General features: G+C 44.9%; 1 protein-coding gene across 1 annotated transcript; it reads right to left on the bottom strand.

Annotated features, from left to right (window-relative positions):
* Positions 1 to 71: 71 nt before the first annotated feature.
* LOC308671597 (matrix metalloproteinase-17-like) lies at positions 72 to 17,929 on the bottom strand. The gene is given in 12 exon segments (XM_081333908.1): positions 72 to 807; positions 2,021 to 2,278; positions 3,958 to 4,110; positions 4,939 to 5,021; positions 7,399 to 7,489; positions 8,540 to 8,716; positions 10,413 to 10,696; positions 11,091 to 11,268; positions 11,617 to 11,749; positions 13,271 to 13,508; positions 17,215 to 17,307; positions 17,309 to 17,929. Coding segments are annotated over 12 exon segments (2,127 nt in total). The 5' UTR covers positions 17,455 to 17,929; the 3' UTR covers positions 72 to 514.
* Between the last annotated feature and the right edge of the window lie 6,073 nt (positions 17,930 to 24,002).

The raw sequence follows: 24,002 nt of genomic DNA, 5'->3' as shown, positions 1-24,002 counted from the left end.
GTTCTGGGAGTTGAAGTCCACGAGTCATAAAAGAGCCACGGTTGCCTACCCCTGGCCTAGGCCTAGGGAGAACTTTTACAACATAAAAAGAATTGACCAGGTTGGGAGGAGTTATCTTTGGTTCCTTCTTTAACAAAAGAGCTCCTTATTTTCCACTTCCTAGAGTCTATTAAAGCTTTTTTTTTGTCTTGTGATTGGACGTTCTGATTCCCTTAGTGTCCATCTTCCAGCTCCTTTGTTATTTTACAGAAAGGTTGCTATCTGAAGCACAAGTTCCGATGGTGCCATGTCTGGGCCTTTTTGCTGCTCTTCCGTTCTAGCAAAGTGAGGCCGCCACACCTTGAAGGATGGGCAACCTCAGCCTGCATCTCAAGGGCTTGTCACTTCCAGCTTCATCAGGAGGGCTCTTTTTGTCCAGCCACAGATGTGCAATGTGATCCTCCGAGATACTGCCTCAAATCAAGGTCATGGAGAAATACACAGGGCAACCCAAGGTCAATATTCCTCATCCACCCTAGGCAGGTCCTTGCAGGATCAAGACAGCCAAGGGCAAAATATTGAGCAAGGGGGAAGAAATGGCAGGAAAAGCAGCACAAAAACACACACGTCCCTCAACTTCCAGTTGAGGTCCTCGGAAGTTGGGTGGAAGTCTAACTCCCAATGAAGGGCTAGTAGGCGTTACCCTTTGAGGTTCAGCGGTGCAATCCAACCAATCGGTGGCAACGGAACGAGGGTATCCAGCTTGGAGTTGAAGGGTGTCCCGGTCAAACTTCCAGTACTGTTGGCCCTTAAAAACATACAGTGTTCCTGCAGCAGGACAGAGAAGTGACAGCAGCAATAGATTGACGCAGAGTTGCAGAAGACTGAGAAAAGTCCCTGGAATAATATACAGTACAGAATGGTTTGGAAGAGGAAGCAGAAGCAACCTACAGCCACAATTGAGCCTAACATTTGCTGCTAGGTGAGACAGCTGTTAAGTAAATCCCGCCCCATTTTACAACCTTTCTTGCTACAGTCGTTAGGGGAATCACTGCAGTTGTTAAATTGGTGACACAGTTCTTAAGTGAATCTGGCTTCCTCATTGACTTTGCTTGTCGCAAAAGATCACATGACCCCGGGACACTGCAACTGTCATAAATGTGAGTCAGTTGCCTAGTGTCTGAATTTTGATCAGGTGACCCATACATGCACATCAGACCCTTCACACGGTATGAATTCTTCCTTTCTCACAGCACCCTTTGTGCAAAGGATCTGCTTGACCCAGAGGTGCTTTTTCCAAAAGGCAACTGGATTTTCTTGTCCCCCCCCCTTTGAAAACATTTTGCTTCTCATCCAAGAGGCTTCTTGGATGAGAAGCGAAACATTTTCAAAGGGAAAAAAACCCCAAGAAAGTCCATCTGCCTTTTGGAAAAAGCACCTTTGGGACAATCATGACCTGGATGATTGAGAATCTACATAGATCAGTGATGGTGAACCTTTTAGAGACCGAGTGCCCAAACTACAACCCAAAACCCACTTATGTATCGTCGGGTGCTGGGTGGGCGTGGCCCGTTGGGTGGGTGTGATCAATTGGGTGGGTGTGGCCCATTGAGTGGGCATGGCTGTGGTGGTAACGGCAGACTGGGTGGGACTAAAAAGTTCAATCAATCAATTCCAACTTTGCGAGATCTTTTTTTTCCCACGAGAAGTTGAAATTGATTTATTCATTGAACTTTTTTTTTTTGCACACGGCGGCAGAAGCCTAAAGCGAAAAGGTTTTATAAAACGCAGCTGAAGGCCTAGGACTGGGGTGACGGCGCACGTGCCCACAGAGAGGGCTCTGCATGCCACCTGTGGCACACGTGCCATAGGTTCACCACCATGGACATAGACATTTGAAAGCTGAAAGGACCTGATTGTTCTGCACCTTGAAAGGGTAGGATAGACTGGAGACCCCATGGCATCTCACGATTCCCAAGCACCCAGATCAACAGGAATGCAGGGAATCATCTGAGTCAACCTATGACAACAGCCAACTCACCATCACTTTCACTCAAGATAGAGTCAACAGAGGAGGAGAACTGCTCCCAGGATTGTGGGACGAGAGGGGAAGTGTCCTCTATGTGCTGTGTCATCTCATCGTAGCACCAGTAAAGGTCTCCCTTGAAGAAATAGGTTTTCTGGTCTGAAGGCCAGGAGAAAGCACCACGGATGCCCCCTTGGGGCAGACCAAAGTCTGTGACTGGGCGAGGGTAGCCCTCCTCCACACCGTTGTCTTTAAATACCCAGTAGAGAGGCCCTTGAGTAAAGAATGGAGAGAGAAAGAGAATGGCATGAGCAACAGTAATAGCTTATTATTGAAACCATTCATTCAGGATCACCTGCCCCATGGAATAGAAACTTGAAATCATCTCCCTTAATGCTACCAGGCTCCTGGCCTCACCTGATTTATTTTAATTAACAGAAATGAGAGGGAGATAACATGCAGGTTACAAAGCAAATCATCAGCCTAGCATCTTCACCTCTAGAATTTTTCCCAAGCTAGAGGCTTTCTGGTAGTACGGCCTTCACTTCTCAGAAGACTCTGCCTTACCCTGTGGGCTGAAGTCCTATTTTGGGAGAACAGACAATTTGAGGACAATTGAAGTAGGATAATATGCTCATTTGTTTCAAAAGAGATGGGACAGATAGGCAGCATCTGGAGGGGTTGAGGGAACGGTTAAATCTTTTGGCTTCGAGCAGCATATAGTTGAAACTGAGATGATGAATTGGAATATGGTCCTAGAAATTTGCTAATGGGCAGTGCCAGTTCAAAGGTATTTGGTGCCCCTAGTCCAGGGGTAGGCAACCTTGGCTCTTTTATGACTTGTGGACTTCAACTCCCAGAATTCCTGAGCCAGCCATGCTGAGGGAAAAGGGAGAAATTTCCAAGCTGAGCCATGCCGGCTCAGGAATTCTGAGAGTTGAAGTCCACGAGTCATAAAAGAGCCAAGGTTGCCTACCCCTGCTCCACATTGACTGATGGTGTCACCTCTCACTGACATAAAGATTTTCATTTTTAGAAGGATTTGAAAGGGGAGGCAGCATTGGAGCCCCTGGTTGGTGGGCTTTTCAGTGATACCGATTGACCAGGCTTTAGAAAAAGCATGCTGGACAGAGTACAGGTTGTCCTCGACTTACAACCATAATTACAGTTGTAAGCCATGATAGTCCTTAAGCGGGTGATTGTGCCCAATTTTATGACTTTTTCCATGGCAGTTGTTAAGCAAATGCAGCAGTCATAAAGCAAGTCCATTGTTTGCTATAGAGTATTTTTTGCCTGAAATCAAAAGAAAATGCCAGTTTCTGGGGGAAAAATATTGTAAATCATGGACACATGATTACAGGACACTGCAAATAGCTTGATTATAACTACCTTTTGGGTGGGGCTTGTCCTAATTTTAAAAGGACACTAAGCCACCGATGCTAAGTCAAGGACTACCTGTATATGAGATGAAACAGCAAATCACTTTGTTGGAATTCATTGTTGGAATGTAATTTTGTGTAACAACTACAGTAGTATTCAGGCAGTAGATGTCAATGTTTACAAGTTTGGATCTATAGTATATACTTTATGTTTTTTTTGTCATAAGTAGAGTTTCCTGTTTCCTGTTAAAAATAGTTAAGTAGTAAAGCACATGGTGACTGTACACTTTTTTGACCTATGGCGCTATGTATAAACAAAATTTCTAACACACTTCTTATTCCGCAGGTTTCTGTCTGGGCCTGCAGTTGATTATATAGAGGATGAGTGTATATTTTGCGCTTTGAAATCACACCAGTTGCTTTAAAGTAATTAAATAATTATGCTTCTTCTGTACTTGGTCCTGCATTCTGTATATCTGCCATGGCCACTGGCTTAAAAACACATCACGTTTTATTGGAACAGAATATCCTTCTGCCTTTGCCCAGCTCACTTTGCCCTTCTGATCTTCTCACCACTGAAAAAGAGGATGCGATGATCTGCTGGTCTCTCATAAACAGCGTCTACTTTGCGGAGAGTAGAAGGAAGTCCTCGCCAGAAATGAGTGATCAGAGCTGGTTGGGGAGAAGAGAGATGCCGGCTTTGGGACAGGCGCCAGAAGTACTGATCTGCCACAAGAGCAGGAATAGAAAAAAAGAAAGAGAGATTAATTTCCATCTAAAAGGTGATCCTCTTTTTTGGCAGGTATTTTGGTGTGTGTGTGTGTGTGTGTGTGTGTGTGTGTGTATGTAGACATGGATGAATATGAGCCTATCAATAAGGTAAAGGTAAAGGTTCCCCCGCACATGCGTGCTAGTCATTTCTGACTCTAGGGGCCGGTGCTCATCTCCGTTTCAAAGCCGAAGAGCCAGCGCTTGTCCAAGGACGTCTCCGTGGTCATGTGGCCGGCATGACTAGATGCCAAAGGTGCACGGAACGCTGTTACCTTCCCACCGTAGTGGTCCCTATTTTTCTACTTGCGTTTTTACGTGCTTTCGAACTGCTAGGTTGGCAGAAGCTGGGACGCGTAACAGGCGCTCACTCTGTTACGCGGCACTCGGGATTCGACCCGCCAAACTGCTGACCTTCTGATCGACAAGCTCAACGTCCTAACCCACTGAGCCACCACGTCCCTAGCCTATCAATATGAGCATTCCAAAAGGGTAATGAAGAATTGAAAGAAGACAATGAAGAGAATTAGAAAACGGGGCTTCTTTTAAAAAAAGGCAAGTAAGGGAAGACAAGATTGAAGTTTATAAAAAAAATATGTATGGTATGGACAGAGGGGCTTTGCCCTGCCTGTTAGTACTGGAATTTCTACTCGATTAAAAAAGAAGGGGCTGACCCTAAATCTGGATCTCTTGACCATCTGCCCAATACCCCATCCAATAATAACACTCCAGCCTCTTTTGTGCACCCTGAGAGGAAGAAGCTGCTTGGTCTGTAAGATAACTAACCTTTGAAAAAGAACGTTTCTCCACGGATCTGAGCAACAGCATCGATGTTGGAGGTACATCGGTCAGGTAATCCTTTTCCTGGTCTGGAACAAGGAAATTGGGGGGTGGAGTGGGGGGGCGGGAAAACAACTCAGCCAGTGGAATCCCTAAACACAGTACTGGTTTCATTAGAGATAGAAAAGGATCTGCCAGCAGCGTGAAAAGTACATTTTACCCCCAGGCAGCAATGTGTATTGTTCTATTATGAAGTAGATTTTGAGTATATATCCGTTGAATTTCCCTCTAAGAAAGTCAAGGCAAGATAAATGGAACACTAAATCAAACTGAGGGGCAGAAGTCATCTCACCTGAATTTGATTATTTCCCTTTTTTTGTTCAAAGTGGAAATGCTTCAGGTTCAACCAGCATCAGACCATGATTTAATAGCCTGGCTTGTTCTGCAACTATTGGCCAGGTTTTCACCCCATTTTTGAACAACGTGGGAAAATATGTTTAGTGCTGGATTTCCTGGTTTGTCTGTTTGCCATCACAGATGGAAAAACAAAATTCTCCTTCAGTGGCCAGAATACCTTACTTATATCTTAAGCTGAAATATCAAGATCAAAACATGGTCATATGTCCAGCTTTTATAAGTGCCTTTCTGAGCTTCATGGCTAAATTGGGATTATAGCCTGTTTTCTTCAGTTATAGTTTAACATATTATGCTACCCTGACTTTGAGAAGTGGCATTTGCTTAAATATAAACTTCATTATTAGACAAAGACTAAAATTATTCACCATACTGACAATAACAGCAAAAGTTTTATCTCTATATAAGAACTTTACTGTTACCTCTTAGTCTCTGCAAATTGGTAGTAGTAAAACAAATTTGAGGCAAACTATTGTAATGTTAGTGCATACAGTCACAGAACTGTGAAATAATAATAATAATGATAATTATAATTAAGTTGGAAGGGACCTTGGAGATCATTTAGTCCAACCCCCTGTTCAGGCAGTAAACCCTATACCCGTGTTGGCAAACCTATGGCATGCGTGCTACAGGTGGCACGCAGAGCCCTCTCTGTGGGCACACATACCACTGCCCCACTCCTAGGCCTTCAACTGGGTTTTATAAAACCTTTTTGCTTTAGGCCTTCGACACCGTGTGCAAAAAAAAAGGTTCAATCAATCAATCAATTTCAACTTCTCACGGGGAAAAAAAAGATCTCGCAAAGTTAGAATTGATTGATTGAACTTTTTAGCCCCATCCAGTCTGCCATTACCACCACAGCCATGCCCACCCAATGGGCCATGCCTACCCAGCACCCAACAATACATAAGTGGGTTTTGGGTTGCAGTTTGGACACTCAGTCTCTAAAAGGTTCGCCATCACTGCCCTATACTATTTCAGACAAATGGTTGTCCAATCTCTTCTTAAAAACTTCCAGTGTTGGAGCATTCACCGCTTCTGGAGGCAGATTGTTCCACTGGTTAATTGTTCTAACTGTCAGGAAGTTTCTCCTTAGATCTAGGTTGCTTCTCTCTTTGATTAGTTTCCATCCGTTGCTTCTTGTCCTGCCTTCAGGTGCTTTGGAGAATAGCTTGACTCCCTCTTCTTTGGGGCAACCCCTGAGATATTGGAAGACTGCTATCATGTCACCCCTCGTCCTTCTCTTCATTAGACTAGACCACAGGTCTGCAACCCGTGGCTCCAGAGCCACATGCGGCTCTTTCAGCCGTCTCCTGCGGCTCCCAGTCCTCTGATGTGCAGTCCAAAAAAAAAAGTGGGACTAAAAAAGTTCAATCAATTCAAATATGCAGGGTAGGTGCATATCTCGCCTTGGCTCCACTCTTCAGTCAAACCATGTTCTGCGCATGTGCGCATGTACACGCATGTGCACACAGTTTTTGCGGCTCCCAGTTTTTCCTTTTGTGAGGGAACCGGTTCCGAGTGGCTCTTTCACTGTTTCAGGTTGCTGACTCCTGGACTAGACAGACCCAATTCCAGCAACCGTTCCATATATGGTTTAGCCTCCAGTCCCTAATCATCTTTGTTGCTCTTCTCTGTACTCTTTCTAGAGTCTCATCATCTTTTTTATATTGTGGTGACCAAAATTGTATGCAGTATTCCAAGTGTGGCCTTACCAAGGCATTGCAAAGTGGTATTAACACTTCACGTGATCTTGATTGGAGATACAATATTGGAGACACAGTGAAGTGGCGCATACTGTACATGTGAAGACCACTGTGGTTTCTAAAGTATCGCTGGTTTAGGGCTTAGCATGCTGTCTAAAACCAGATAATTGTTGCTTGTTCAATAGATCATAGTCAGACAATCTAATGCATGAGTCTAATCTACATCTTTCTACAGAATCTTATATTTAATGCTGCAGTGGTGCCAAAGCTGGGATCCACTCAGAGGCTATCAGAAATAGACCTTGATTTACCCTTTGCAAATAAAGTATAAAGAGTAACATCTAACCTGACTGCAGGGAAATCCTGTGATAAGGAGAGAAGGCCTGGCAATGGGGTGGTTACATCATGCTTCTCTGTGGACTGAAAAACTTTAATCCCTGGTTTGAAAAGGAGAGGGGAAAAAAGGAAATGTGTTAAGGGAAAAGAAGAATTTTGGTGGCATACATTTCAGAAAATGGGAATAGACAGTCCAGACAAATGTTGAAAAGAAAGCCAATACAAATTAGACTGAAACCTATTGAACTGCGTCAAACTGCTTGGTCAAATACAGACATACACTCACACATACACACACAAACACACAGTCCATCACTAAACGTTGGGCTGGAACTATTTCAGAACTGATAGTGGCACATTTACTTATAGTGATGAGCCACTGTCTGAAGGCGATTCAACAGAAAATATGGGAGGCTTGATTGACTGACTTTACAAACAATCCTCATAATGAGTATGGATATTTATCGTATTACTACATAATTATTATGTGGATCAAGGATATTAAAACAATGAATTTAAATGAAAAGTAGGGGGGGCGGAATCACACAGTTCTTGTTCACTATTTCAGACCTACAGATTAAAGAATGGGTTGGACATGCAAAACCAATACCTTCAGAGTTAGCTATTGTACCAAGATTTTTAAAAAAGTTTTTTTTAAAAAAATTGCAGTAGATCTGCTTTCCCCAACCTGGTCATTAACAGACCCCTTAGATGTCAAGCCTGTTGGTGGTGGGTATTAATAGGAGTTGAAGTCCACTGGATCTACTGGACAAAGTTGAGAAAGTTGGGCTATCCACAGGACTCAGGCAAGGTGTTAACTCAGAAGACAGAATAATAAGAGTTGGAAGGGACCTCGGAGGTCTTCTAGTCCAACCCCCTGCTCAGGCAGGAAACCATCCACCATTTCAGACAAATGGTTGCCCAATCTCTTCTTAAAAACTTCTAGTGTTGGAGTACCCACAACTTCTGGAGGCAAGTCATTCCACTGATTAATTGTTCTAACTGTTAGGAAATTTCTCCTTACTTCTAAACTAATTCTCCCTTTGATCAGTTTCCATCCATTGCTTCTTCTTCTGCCTTCAAGGGCTTTGGAGAATAGGTTGACTGCCTCCCAGCAACGTTTAATTAAGATCCCATGTTGTTGCACTTACCGTAAAGCTTCTGGATTTCAGTATGATCCTCCATGTGCAACTGGTATTGCAATGGGTCTCCTACAGGTCCCCGGTAATATGGGCGCATGATAGAGTGCTTGGAAGATGAATGTGCTAAGCCAAGGCTGTGGCCAAATTCATGAATGGCCACAGCAAAAAGGTCGGTGCCAAAGTCATCTGTCAAACAATGAAAATCACTGATTGAGTGGTCCAGACTGAGTCTACAAAATGAGAGAAGGCATCACAAATAACACAACACAGGATCAAAAGGACAGCAAAAATATCATCCTGTCCAATAATTTCCTATAAAGTAATGGATCCACTCTTTGTTGAATCTTTTATGGCATCTTGAGAGCTGTGAACAATGCTGAGTCCAGATTAGGTATGAAAAGTACCTATGGATAATGGCTGCCTCCTCTTAAAATGGCTCCTCTCCTACAACTAGACCAGGGGTAGGCAACTTTGGCTCTTTTATGACTCGTGGACTTCACCTCCCAGAATTCCTGAGCCAGACATGCTGGCTCAGGAATTCTGGGAGTTGAAGTCCACGAGTCATAAAAGAGCCAAAGTTGCCTAACCCTGAACTAGACTTTCTTTGTTTCTTTGTTGAAGAGTGGCAAAACCTCTTCAAGAAAAAAGAAAAAAAAATCCAGTTGCCCTTTGAAAAAGCAGCTTTGAGACAACTTTGAGCTGGATGACTGAGAATCTCCATAGACGCTCCTCCCCAACAGTTCTCAAACTTCAGCCATCAGATACTCCAGAGCAGAGAACTGGATTTGCCCTCAAAGTTGAACCTAGGTCTCCATCCTAGATGATGGGACTGGGTTGCATCAGAGGATGAATCTTTGGATACAGGGCAACATCTCAGCCTGCTTAGTGGATAGAGGAAAAGTCAGATTGGCCAGACTACTAAAACAGTTGTATTTATATACGGAAATGTAAAACCCGTATTTTCACTTTTTGTTTTTCAACACTGGTTTCCACCAAACCTTCCCCACACGAAATTAGAAAGACAAATTCTTTCTTGGGTTATGGTGGAAGTCTGAGAGCACCATCAAAAAAAAAAAAAAAGATGAAATGGTGGCAATAAAGACATGATGATGGTCAAAGAAAGTAATCTTTTTTTGGTTGAGGTAGAAATTAGGGGCCCTACTTTGGAAGTTTCGAGAAAACAATGAAAAATCCCTGTGATAAAAGAACTACATCAGAAAATGCATTAGGGAATGTATATGTTACTGTGCTTTTTTTGTTTGATGGTTACCCTACCTCCATGTCACAAGTTCAACCGCCTCCTCAGATTCATTGTAGCTCCTTTTGGACACTCACTTGAACCCATAGGGAGGTCAGCATGGGGTGAGAAAAGTACATGCAGCCTTAAAGTCACTCAGAGGGTCTACTCACATTCAAGGCAAGGCAAGTACAGTTGACCTTCAGACTTTTAGATAAAAGTGGGGTGACAGGAGAAGACAAGGGCAGGATTCTATGTGTTAAGTTGTGGGTTCTGGTGAGCAGGAATGATGACACAAGACTGAGTACAGGGAAACTCATTCTTTTATTCTTGCTGGAACTGTACTGAAGCTTGGCCCGCACCCAGTCACAATATATAGCCTAGCCCCTAGGTGGCAGCCAATAGGTTTGAACCCACGCTTGCCGCCCGGGGCTGACCAATTGCAGGACTGAAGACGGCCTGTCTGGGTTTCTGGAGAGCCGTTAGCTCCTCCAGCAATGCACGTGGTGTAATACCACAAGCCCAATACATAACACTATGCATGGACCCATTCTCTATCCAAGGTGAGCCTTCCATGCAGTCAGGCAAACACCTGAACAGGTTTACAGCTCTTAACTCTTCCACTATGTGAGAAAGTCAAATTACCTGGTGAGCGGAAAGTCCATTCTTCGTCCCCATCAAAATGGACAGTGCCAGCCCTCTGGGGGTCTCCGGGAAAGAAAGCATGGGCCACCATCCCACCAGGTCCATCAAACGGATAGTTGTCATGGTGATCCAAATGGAGGAACTCTACAGAGATGTCAGCAGTGTGGCCCCCAACCTCATGGAAAGTTAATGGGATAGCTTCACTCCAAACCTTTAGGGCATAATAGATCAATACTCGCATCATCTCTCGGCTGAGACGGGCTCTTTGGGGATAGCTCTTCACCCTACGGGAAAAATAAGATGGATTTACACTAATCCTAAACTAGGTTTAATGAAACACAATTCCTGGCTTCACATAACACACCATACCCAAAACAAATAAGACTTTATAATGGCTTAACGCGATGCCCAGGTTCCCTTAGCAGGCAGACTCCATTGCTGGATTCATCTAACCATAATAAACCACCAGCTACCCATTTCCATGTTAGCCTAATTGTCTGAACCCTGCCACTGAATCTTTGTACAGGGCACAATTCTTTTCTCAGTCTATTCTCCCACCCAACTAGTGTTTCTCAGCCTGAGCAATTTTAAGATGCGTGGCTGGGGGTTGGAAGTCTACCCCTCTTAAAGTTTCCACGGTTGAGAAACATTGCATTAAGCCTACATGTGGATACCTACTTCCAGGAGATGTTTCTTTTATTCCAAACTGAATCCACGCTGCGTCTCTTCTGACTTTTTCTCCTCTGCCATCTCTTCTTCCTTGCACTTGCCTTCAAAGAAAGCTTTGGGGGGATGTGGGGGATAATATCAGGCAAGGCACAGCGAGGCATCCGGATCAGACTCAGTGTGGCATCATCTGCCAGAATTCAAGGGGAGGGAAAGAAAACACCCAGAAATGTTTCACAGTGAAAAACTCAACTAAGTTCGACTTCAATTCTGCAAGGAAGTGGAGCATTTTCCTAGGACACATCAATTTCCCACCTCTTTATTTTGCAGAGTTCATTTTGCTTTTCTATGGTGTTCAAAGAACATTTCTATGCATGGCCAAATTTAAACTTTCGGTCCTTGCCCTTTGTGTTTCAACTTGCCTTGCCTCAATTTCTTGGAAATTGGACATTTTTGGGTTGAGAGAGATATCCACTGCAAAACCATGGGTCCCCAAGGAGAACAAGCAAGATACTAATATCTCTCAGGTTTGTTATACCTAGAATCCCAGTTTCTGCAATGCCAGCAAAACGCTGCATCGTACGAAGGGCTGTTGTCATATCTTCCCACGTCTGTCGTTGGCCTGTAGCAGGATCAGCAGGTGGAAGGTATCCATAATGTATTAACCACTCCTAAACAAAGATGATCAGCAGATAACATGAGATACTGTAATCCTACCTTTCCTCCTGGGAATTCTAAATTTCTTAAACCAGGCCTGTCTAATTTGCTCACACTGCTTCTTTGCCTATGCAGAAGAAAAACCACAGGGCCAATTCTCAAATACCTAGCTACAAAATTGTGAACAACAACTTTACTGATTAGCCCTTGGGCCATATCCAGCACAAATTGTTACTAAAATTTGATAAAAGCAATTTAAAATGGAATTTGATAAAATACAATTTAAAATGGAATTAGAATAAAAGACGATTTAAAATAAACAAAATTGTGGATTCTGCATTTTACCCAAGCCCTGAAAGATGCAGCCAGGTTTTTGGAATGCTTTTCTCTACCAAATTGCTGGTTTTTCATTTCTTAAAGAGTTTAGATTTAATTTATGAAATGGTGGGTTTTTAATTCATCCAACAATTGGGCTTTTAATTTGTTTTTAAGGTGCTCTCAGGGAAGAAAAAAATCGCACTACCTTTCACGAAAGCCCCAACTCAAGGGTGTTCAATCTCAGCAACTTTAAGAGAGGTGGACTTCAACTTCCAGAGTTCCCCAGACAGACTGTCGGTTAGGGAGTTTTGGGGAGTTGAAGTCCACATTTAAAGTTGCTGAAGTTGAGAAACACTAGTCCAGACATGTCAAACACAAGGCCCGGGGGCCAGATCCGGCCCGTGAAGTGGTGTCATGCGGCCCGCAAAGCCATCCTGGAAACAGTGAGGGAACGGCCCCCACTGCCTTGGCCCTGGCCCAGAGACCCTCCTCCTGCCAGAGACCCTCAGATCTGTCCCACTCCTGCCCAGGCCCCCATAGGCACCCTTGATGCGAACAATGTAGAGCTGGCCACGCCCACCCAGTAGGCCATACACACTTTAGCCATGCCCACCCAGTAGGGCACGCCCACTCAGGCCACACCCACCCAGCCCCGAGGGCAACCGCAATGCTGATGCGGCCCTCAATGAAATTGAGTTTGACACCCCTGCACTAGTCGAATCAATGTCCTCAATCACCCAGAGAAGATATGCAGCACAGAACTGGCTTGGCTTTCGCCATTTTGTAGACGCACCCATCTTCTTAGTGTCTATGGAGATTCCCAGTCATCCAGGTCATGGTTGTGCCAAAGGTGTTTTTTCACGAGGCAACTGGACTTGCTTGTTTTTCTTTGAAGACGTTTCACTTCTCATCCAAGAAGCTTCTTCAGCTTCTTCAGAGCTGAAGAAGCTTGGAAGGGAAGCGAAACATCTTCAAAAGAAAAACAAGCAAGTCCAGTTGCCTTGTGAAAAAGCACCTTTGGGATTCCCATGGCCTTAGGTTTTCTCAACCTTGGCAACTTTAAGAGGTGTGGGCTTCAACTCCCATAGCTGTCTGGGGAAAACTGGGACTTGAAGTTCACATGTCTTAAAGTTGTGAAGGTTGGGGAACCCTGTCTTAGATGTTACTACTCCCCAGTTTTCAGTCCCCGAGTTTTACCACCTTCAGGTTTGACTTACAATGACTTCTCCACTCGCATCAGTGGGCCTGGGGACAGGGCTGAGGCAGGATGACAAAGACGGAAGAAGCAGACAGAAGAGAAGGCAGTGTAGAGAGATGGTGGGTGGCTTCGTCCTTTGCTTTTCCTCTAGGTGCTGTTGCTGAGGCTGTCTGTGATCTTTCTTAGGAAAACACACTTTTCCAGCCTCCATCCAGGTGTTGCTCACTGTTTTGGTGAGTTCACCACCTCTTCCAATTCTGGAGGGGAAAAAAGGATTCCTTTTTGTTCTGCAACCCAGCTAAGCTGGTTTATTTTATCTGGGGGGAAAAACCAAATGTATATCAACTACAGTTCCAGAAGGAAATCAAGGAAGGTTGCTCTTTTGTTCCATGAACTGGCTTTTGGTTTTTTTTTTTTGTATTTGACCCAAAACTTCTATCTTATCACTAGCCACTGAGAAAATGGCAAAAATAAGTGACAACCTTCCTAACGAATTATTTGACAAGTATATGAGGTTTGAGTAAATCTTCTTCCTAGCAAGATGCTTTGAAACTCACCCCTACTAACTTTTACTTATTCTACTTTATCTAAGGAATTCATTGCAGTGGAGATAGCAGGCCAGTGGTTTAGTGGTTAAGGTGCTGGCCTAGAAACCAGGAGACTGTGAGTTCTAGTCCCATCTTAGGCATGAAAGCTGGCTGGGTGACTTTGGGCCAATCCTCAAAAGACTGTGAGTTCTAGTCTAGTCCCATCTTAGGCATGAAAACTGGCTGGGTGACTTTGGGCCAGTCACTCTCCACCATTTTGACTTTGTTGACTCCATTCTGCAGACCCCACAGAGAAAAGATGGAGTCCACCTTGATACTCTTTCGAAAGGCCACAAAGACATGGTTTTGCTAAAAGGGCCTTGGGGACCCCAGAGTGATATGGAGCTCGTCAAGTGGTTGGTTTGATAGTTGTCACCAGGGAGATGGAGGTTTTGTCTTTGAGGTTTCACTTCTGTAAGCTGCCTGCAGTCACCAAGTGAGTTGAGCAATCATATAAAACTAACTAACTAACTAAATAAATAAATAAATGTAACTGCTGTTTTACAAGGGAAAACACAGATGCACCTAAGAGTGCTCTAGTGCAGAGGCCCCCAACCTTGGCAACTTTAAGACTTGCGCACTTCAACTCCCAGAATTCCTCAGCCAGTCCACAAGGCTTAAAGTTGCCAAGGTTGGAGAGCCTTGCTCTAGTGAACCCATTGCTTTTAGCACGTACGATGGAGCTTGAGTGCCACATGATTTCAAGACGACGGCACTCAGCTTGTGCCTTCTCTGTGACTAGCACACGCTTGTATGTTCCACTCGGAGTTATTCTCCTACGCAGAAGCAGGCAAAGTGAAGCCGTGGGCACCGATGTGCTATGGATGCTTCTCTTGAGTTCAACTGCGCTTGTATTTCTTTTATAGATTCTTTTAGCTTGAAAATGAGTATATGTGCTACTCCATAAGCAATATGGAAAAAAACAAAACCTGAAAAGAGTGTTTACAGCCCAGGGCTTGGCTTGGCTCAGTCACCCAGAAGGAAAATCAACCCAGAAAGTGAAGTCACAATAGCTGAGAGAATTCTGTGGGGTGAGACATAGAGAGCCATCTCTTTTGTCTGACTTTCGGTAGATGGCTAACTTACAACAAGAATGTCTATGGAGGGTGGTGATGGTGGTGGTGCATTAGAAGCCCATCCCTTTCAGGGGCTTGTAGAAAAAGGTGGGGTTGAATCCTGCAGGTGGCGTCTTGATTATTTTGTGATCTGTCCCTCCCCACCGTGGGTATCTCTGTTTTGTAGGGATTTTGTTGTGGAGGGGAAGTGGGGGAAGAGGAAGGGCTATGTACCCTGTCTCTGTGGAGGGAAGGGAAAGGCCAGGAGGAAAGGGAAGGGAAGGGAAAAGGAAAGAAAAAAGGAAAAAGGAAAAAAAGAAATGAAAAGAAAAGAAGGAAAGGAAAGGAAAGGGGAAAGGGGAGAGGAGAGGAACCCAGAATGAAGTTTACGAAGACAGGAATTCTATAATTCTGTTGTAGGCATCAGAGTCAGCACAGATTTAAATTCAGTGCCATTCCTTCCCTCTCTGAGAGCCAATTCTTTGTAAAATATGCAGGGTCCACCTCCTAAATTTTCTGCAAGGACAAGAAGGAGACTTGCATCAAAACTGTCACTTCAGTAATGGAATACCTCATTCATCAGCTGTGCCCAAACAGCCCGTCTGTGCTCTTGTCTTACTGTTTGCTAGAGAGGCTGCTGTCTTAAAGATGCTTGGGGGTGTCGGTCCGGATCCCTTTCGGAACACGGAACCCGTCCGCATCTCTCAAGCCGATATCAGTCTTTAAACCCTGTCACCATCATTCTGATTTTTCCCGAGTTCATAAATTTTGCAGTCACTTTAAGGCTTAAAACTACCAAGAGAGAGAGAGAGAGAGAGAGAGAGAGAGAGAGAGAGAGACAGCATGCCTCTTCTTGATTTAACCCACTAAGCAGGCAGAAATGATCTATTTGGGGTTTTTTTAAAATGTAGAAAATAGCTTTTTATATAAAAAATAATGATTGTTCTGCTTACTAATAATAATAATAATAATAATAATAATAATAATAATAATAATAATAATAATAATAATAATAATAATAATAATAATAAGTTGGAAGGGACCTTGGAGGTCATCTAGTCCAACCCCCTGCTCAGGCAGGAAACCCTATACCATTTCAGACAAATGGCTGTCCAGTCTCTTCTTAAAAACTTCCAGTGTTGGAGCATTCACCACTTCTGGAGGCAGGTTGTTCCACTGGTTAATTGTTCTGTCAGGAAGTTTCTCCTTAGTTCTAGGTTGCTTCTCTCCTTGACTAGTTTCCATCCGTTGCTTCTTGTCCTGCTTTCAGGCTCCCTCTTCTTTGTGGCAGCCCCTGAGATACTGGAAGACTGCTCCCATGTCAACCCTCACCCTTCTCTTCGTTAAACTACACATACCCAATTCCAGCAACCGTTCCCTGTATGTTTTAGCCTCCAGTCCCCCAATCATCTTTGTTGCTCTTCTCTGGTTACACTTCAACAAGATTCCCTTTCCCCTTGTTCCCTTCTCTCTGGTTTCCGAAGTGCCTCTCCTGTTTTTTTTAGGAAGGCTGGCAATGAAGTGGGAAGGGGATGTTCTCCCATCTTTGAAGAAGGGGGTGGGGGCTCCTACTTACCTGTCCGAATGTCCCCCAAAGAGCAAGTCCTGAAGGATTCCCGGAGAGCAGCCTTGCTCCAGTTCTACTTTTCCTTGGAAGCAGACTGGGCTGGGGCGGGAGGGGAAGGGAGAGGAGCTGAGACCAGCGGCAATTCTCTTTAGGGCAGGGAGGCGGCCTTTGAAGAACTTATCCTTCCCAGAGGAGCCACGTCCCACCCTGCTCTGCCAGGGCTGGTGGAGGTGCAACTCCTCTAATCTGCTTTGTCCGATTTAACAAGCAACTTGAAAAGATTTTTGCTTTACTCTCCACTTTCCTCTGGCTGCTGACCATCTAATTTCCCCCTCCCTCAATTCACAGCCGCCCTTCCTTCCTTCCTTCCTTCCTTCCTTCCTTCCTTCCTTCCTTCCTTCCTTCCTTCCTTCCTTCCTTCCTTCCTTCCTTCCCTAACCCTTCCCTTCTTCCCTTCCCTTCTTTTCTTCTTCTTTCTTTTCTTTCTCACAGTGCACTTCAGGACCTGTGATTACGCACGAGACACTCACGTCCACATCCCCTCTCACCTCTTGCATCTCTTCAGAGAAGCAGCACTCCTTCTTCCTCTTTCCAAACCCACAAGGCTTCTCTTTCTCCCGACAGCGAATTTGGAAACTCACTCAAGAGCCCTTTTTTGGGATGACAAGACAGATGGCATCCCCAGCCACAGACACCCCTCCCTACCTCATCTGGCAACCTGCTAGCTAGCTAGACCCTGCTGCTTCCCACCTACCTGACAGAAGACTCGGCTTCCCAAAGGCCTCCATCGGACTGAGGACTTTGTCTCTCCCGCCCGTCAGGGAGGGGCAGCGCAGCGGGGAGCAGGAGGGAGGGTGGAGTTGCCTGCAGCAGTGAGGGGCTGAGGGTTGGGTCCCCAAGACCCCCTCCCAACACCGTTGCATCTCATGCAGTTGGCCATAGGGAGGGAGGGCAGGGTTTTTTCCTTCGCTTGTGGCTCTTTGTGCATTCTCATAGGTACCTGTCCTGTCTTCCTGGACACTGGAAGAAACAAAAAAACGTGACGGAATTAGGAAGCAGCGCCTGATGGGGAGACTAACGCAGCGTGCTGACCTTTTCTGCCAGATTAAAACAAAAAACCAAAACCGGGAGAGAGAGAGAGAGGAGACCATCCTCCCTAAGAAAAGAAGGGTCGGTTTTTAACTTCCCCCTGCCAAGTGCTTTATGATTTAGCTGTTGCCACAGGAAAAAAACCTTTGGCTCTCAAATGCATCCAGTTTTGTTTTGTTGTTTTTTTTAAGTTTGCCCGCTGATGTACTGATGAAGTGGGAAACTAGCAGAATGTTCTCCTTCTGCCGTCCCCAGCATGGCAGTCTTGAGTTAGGAACGCTCAGTCTTAGGGCGGTGCGGTCCCTTGAAGCCTCTGGAGGATGTTAGGTGGAGGGAAGAGAATGTTAGGTTCCGTTTTCATCAGTAAAACAACAGCTATGGAAATGAGAAGAGGCCCAACCGGTGAAGCTGTCAATCGGCTTAAAATGATAGATTCAGTGGAAACCGTCAAGATCCTCCCTCAAGCCATGTCAAACCGTCAGCATTCAAAATTGAGGAGGAGGACAGTGTGCAGTTGCTGGAATTAAAACGTGAAGTGGCTTGAACACATCACCTGGGTAATATCAGTTATATTAATTTCTATGGTTATAGACAACACACTAAAAAGCAGAGACATCACCCTGCCAACAAAAGTACGTTTAGTCAAGGCTATGGTCTTCCCAGTTGCAATGTATGGCAGTCAAAGTTGGGCCATAAGAAAGGCTGAGCATCAAAGAATTGAGGCCTTTGAACTATGGTGCTGGAGAAGACTCCTGCGAGTCCCTTGGACTGCAAGGCGATCAAACCGGTCAGTCCTAGAGGAGATCAACCCTGACTGCTCTTTAGAAGGCCAGATCCTGAAGCTAAAACTCAAATACTTTGGCCACCTAATGAGAAGGAAGGACTCACTGGAGAAGAGCCTAATGCTGGGAAAGATTGAGGGCAAGAGAACAAGGGGACGACAGAGAATGAGGTGGCTGGATGGAGTCATTGAAGCAGTAGGCGTGAGCTTATATGGACTCCAGAAGATGGTAGAGGACAGGAAGGCCTGGAGGAACGTCGTCCATAGGTTCGCGATGGGTCGGACACGACTTCGCAACTAACAGCAACAAATGGTTATAGAGTCACCTTAAGGAAATGTTCTTATTTGAAAGAAAGGATGGGGGTCCCAAAGGTGCTTTTTCAAAAGGCAATGGACTTTTTTTTTTCTTGAAGACATTTCGCTTCTCATCCAAGAAGCTTCCCCGGTTTTGAAGAAGCTTCCAGGATAAGAAGTGAAATGTCTTCAAAGAAAAACAAAACCCAGCTGCCTTTTGAAAAAGGCACAACCATGACCTGGGTGCCTGAGAATCTGCATAAAGGAAAGGATGGGTGGGACATTTGGGATTCTCAAGAACTGGAAATCAGTGGAGCTGGAGATCACGTGCATTTGTGTGCATCCAGCTTTTACATTTTCAAAACTTGCCACCATAGAATAAAGGACCAGTCTTCAGAACTGTATCTTTCTGATTCTAAACTCAACTGGGTTTTCCATCTACAATCCTTTCCCTCCATCCAGGAGATCATCTGAACTTCCACCGACCACCTGATTCTCCTTTCCCTCCTTGTCTGGTCTGAAACGCTGAAACAAAATGCCTGTCGGATCGCTCCTTGTTTTCAACCTACAACGTGATAATCAGCCTTTATCGTGAAGGATCTTACTGGTCCTTTTATTCCTTTCAGCTAAAGGCTCCAGGCAGAGGCAACTGGGCCCTGCAGAGACTTGAATAGGGTGCATCCCCGTTAGGAAGCGTTGAGTCCAGAATGGCTATTTTGGGTGATGGGGTCAACTGGGGCCTCTGTAAATCCTGAGCAGAACAATGCTGGCTGACAATGAGGCCATTAATCTGTTGGGAGACGGCTGTGCCCAGCTAGACTGGTGTCCATGGTTACACAGACTATGAGGCTCTTATTTCTCACTCAGATCTCTGAAGTGGGGTGGGCGGAGGGGGCGAAGGAGAAATGCCACCCTCGGAGAAGGCAGACTGTGGAGGAACTGAACATGGCTTTTGCTTCCAATAGATTCTTAGCTAGTTCTGAGCACGAACCGGGAGATGTTCAGTAAGAAACTTTACCAACTTTATCAGCCTTGAGCTACTTACAAAGTAAGAAAGGCAGGATAAAAATCTAATACAGGTAGTCCTCAATCTATGGCCACAATTGAGCCCCAAAATTTCTGTTGCTAAGCGTGACAGTTATTGAGTTTTGCCCCACTTTATGACCTTTCTTGTTAAGAGAATCGCTGCACTTGCTAAGTTAGCAACGTGGTTGTTAAGTGAATCTGACTTCCCCATTGACTTTGCTTGTCAGGAGGTTGCAAAAGGGGATCACGTGACCCTGGGGGACGCCGCAACCGTCACGAGTCACTTACCAAGTGTCTGAATTTTGATCACATGACCTTGGGGATGGTGCAACGGTCATAAATCACTTTTTCCAGGGCTGTTGTATCATCATAAATCACTTTTTTCAGGGTCGTCATAACTTTGAATGGTCACTGAACTATTATAACTTGAAAACTATCTGTAATATAGAAATTGTGGATTTTGGTGCTCAAGTGTTGTACAATTATATATTTGGATACTGAAAATTGCTGTTTTCTGGAATGGCTGCTCATAATAAATGTAATACAATCAACAACTGAAACACTGCCAAATGAAGAAAACTCTTCTTGGGAGGGTTAGAGGGTTGTGTGAAAGGATTAAAAGCTCCGTTCTCGCGATGAATCTGAATTGCTTTGCCAAGCAAAGTCATTTTAATGAACTTGGACCCAGCCAGCCTTCCAAAATTCTCCATCAAATATGTAGGCAGAGAAACGGGGTGAACTTTTCCAAATTTCCCCTGTAAAAGATGTTCCCCAAAAGCCTCTTACAAACAGGGCACCCCCCTTAATGATGCTAGTATCGCTATAGCTCAAAAAGGCCCCCATGGGAGGCGTCTCACTCCCAATGTCTTTTCTTGAGATTTAATGAAAGCGTGAGAAGCTGGGAAGTCCGCAGACCACTGGAAAGCGGATCACACAATGGAAAACAGGATATTCACAGGCACACACTCTCGCCTCCTCTCCGGGGCTGGTTTCAAAAGGCTTTTGAAGCAAATCAATTGCAGACCTGCGGTAAAAACCTGGGGCGGGGGCAGTAACTGAAGGGCAGTTCATACTTCAAATGATTGGAAGAAGGGTGGATACTATTCATTCAAGGCAGCAAAATAAAGTTAGAGCCCCAACATGATTTTTAACATGGGTGTAGGTTGCAGCAAGGGACGCGGTGGCTCAGTGGGTTAGGACGCTGAGCTTGTCGATCAGAAGGTCGGCAGTTTGGCGGGTTGAATCCCGAGTGCCGCGTAGTAGAGTGAGAGCCTGTTACTTGTCCCAGCTTCTGCCAACCTAGCAGTTTGAAAGCACGTAAAAATGCAAGTAGAAAAATAGGGACCACTCCGGTGGGAAGGTAACAGCGTTCCGTGCGCCTTTGGCGTCTAGTCATGCCGGCCACGTGACCACGGAGACGTCCTCGGACAAGCGCTGGCTCTTCGGCTTTGAAACGGAGATGAGCACCGGCCCCTAGAGTCAGAAACGACTAGCACGCATGTGCGGGGGAACCTTTACCTTTACCTTTTAGGTTGCAGCAAGACAAAAAGGGCAGTCTGAAATGGGCCCTTTTGCCAGTGCATCCCCACCAACATTTTGCCATCTCGGCTTATACCCACTTCTGAATCTTGTGAAGAATGACTGCACATTTTGGTCAAACCAGAGACTGCAGAAAGCAGTTATCGGTGGTGGGCTTCCATGTTCCACAGCCTCTTGGTAGCCCAGTGAGAGCATCCAGAGCGAAGCCATCACAGGGAAGTTCTAGCGGAGTTGGCAGCAGGACAGCTCATTATTATGGGCCATACATTGCTGAAAATAAATAAGCGAAGGGTGTCTTGAATGGACACAGGAGTGGCAGCATGCCCAGAACACATGTGGAGGATGAGTCACATCCATGGCCATGTGGGTGCAGCGAGGGTCAAGGCTAACAGTGCCCCATTAACAAACCCCAGAAGCAGATCACAAGAGGGAGGCAGAGGGGATGAACCACATCTGATCCCTCTGGCAAAGGCTCCCCAATGCTTGGCTCTCGCGACGCTGATGGAAGAGATTTCTGGTGCTCATAAAAGGCAGCCAATGTTCCTTGGAAGTTTCTGAAGTAGGAGGAAAATCAATTTCAGGATATGCATTTTCTTTACTTGAAGGTGTCTGTCTATAAAAGGTCCCCTGCCTGCAACTTAGCATCCCTCGGCCTTTTGATATTGCAAATCGAGCAATTCAGAACTGAGGAAGCTTCCTGGGTGAGAAGCCAAATGTCAAGGAGGCACAAAGTCCAATTGCTTTTTGAAAAAGCACCTTTGAGATAACCCATGAGCTGGATGACAGAGCCTCCGTAGACAAATCAAGCAGTGTCCTTCATTGTTTCAATTACATCCGCAGAATTTATGAGTGGATATTCAAGCTAGGTGGAGGAGGAGGAGTCTTACAGCATGCAGAGAAGTGTCCGGGGATTGAAGGGGCAAGGCCAGAAGACATAAATCTGTTGAGATTTGGGGAACTGTCCTCACAATATGGCTACGTGATGTTTAGAAGCGTTTACAAAACAACACGGTGATCTGTTGAAGGAATCTCCTTGTGATTCCTCCAGGATGTTTCTACTTATTAAAGCTCCTAACCCCTAGCAATATAAGGTTTGTGCCTAGATTGGAGGGATAGAAGGGAGGAAAAAGACTGAGGGTCCAAGAAGGTGCTTTGGATACTGACATGGGTTACAACGTGCAAGGTTTAGAGATGAAAACAGCATCTTTAGACAGATGTCTGGATTTCCACCAAAACCGCCTCAATGGGCGAGCAAAGCCGTTAATGCAGCCAACCTTTTGCAGAGCTGGAGAAAGAGTCTGAAGCTTTTCTTAGCAGGGCTGCATGCCAAGAAATGTGCCTCCTTTTGCCCAGAGTTATAAAAATAACCCAGGACTGTGCATTTCTTTAATCTCATCTCCAGATGTTTCAAGTCCCTGCAATTGAGAAGCACTGACCCGGCAGGATTATGGTATTTCATCCTTTTAAGAGGATTGTGGCAGAACCTGACTGGCATCTGGAAGCCTCTCAAGGCAAGATTTCCCAGCTCAGTCCAATGGAAGCTCATTAAGTATCGGCACCAATCAAGTAGAAGGGCAGAGGCTCTGCTGCTTTGTATTATTGGTTGAGGAGAGGAAACAGAATGGAAATTCAGTGGGTAAAGACAGATTTTTTTTCCCCCACTGGAAATTGCTATGCTTGATCAACATCTCAAGTTAAAAGGGCAGCAAGTAAATAATCTCTATCTGCCACTGACAACCCCTGGCATGTGAGTCTCCTAGAAATTTAAATGATAAATAAATATGGAACTAAGACTTTGGATGATTCTGCCATAGATTTAACCCTTCAACATTGAACCAGATGGGTAGATAGTCCTACATCAATTATACAATTTAATTCAACATGTGAGCAATGTGATGCTCTTGGCCAGCCGCCTGCCTGTTCTTAAAAACAAACATTGGGAAGGCTGCAGTTTCCCCCAAACATGGTATGTTCCACACACCATGATTAGTTGAAGTACTGGCTACCCATAAACCACAATCAGCTAGATTCTGCAGCATGCTAAGGCCAACTCAGATTAGCTGTTTTATGGCTTAGCATTAGCCCAACATATGAACCCTGATTGCTTTTGGGGTCTATCCTGGATTCACAGGGATTCTTGGGCAATAGAAATGTTGGATAGCTCCAACTCAGGACTTGGTTTAGAAATATATGCGGAAAGAAAGATAACTGCTCTAGGACCTGGAACAAGCAGAGATTTATTTTTATTTTTTTGTTGAGTGGGCGTATGTGTCAGGAAGCACCTCTTTCTGCATCTTTCAAGTAACCATAAAAATCCTTTTGAAGCAAAGAGAAATCATGATGCATTTCCCAAGCTGTAAAGAACACTACAATAATTATTTCTCTGCTGGTGGTGGCAGGTCTCAAGGGAGGAACAAAGAATAGAAATGAAATTGAGGTCTGCCCTGGATTTGATTATCCATCTATGTCTCTCTTGTCCTGTCCCTCCCTCCCACCCGCTCTTCCTGACCTAGTTAACTCAATTAGGCAACACAACTGCCACTCCCACCCAGCCTTCAAATCCATTGTTTCCAACCAAGAGATCCATAAAAGGCTTGAGAAATCTTACAGGGGGGCAGTAAGGACAATTTCTTCATAGAGCAGAAGCTACTTCGCAGCAAACAATTTTGCGGACAAGCAGCTAGCACAGTGCTTCATCCCAAGATGCATGATGAAAACAAGGAGAATGTCAGTTTGATTTTATAGATCAGGGGTGTCAAACTCGCCGTGTCACATGACCTGTCGCAACCTGTTATAGATTATGTGCCAAAAGA

This window comes from Vipera berus (genome assembly GCF_964194415.1).
Source record: "Vipera berus genome assembly, chromosome: 8".
Lineage (NCBI taxonomy): Eukaryota > Metazoa > Chordata > Lepidosauria > Squamata > Viperidae > Vipera > Vipera berus.
This window is presented reverse-complemented; position numbering and strand designations above follow the sequence as displayed.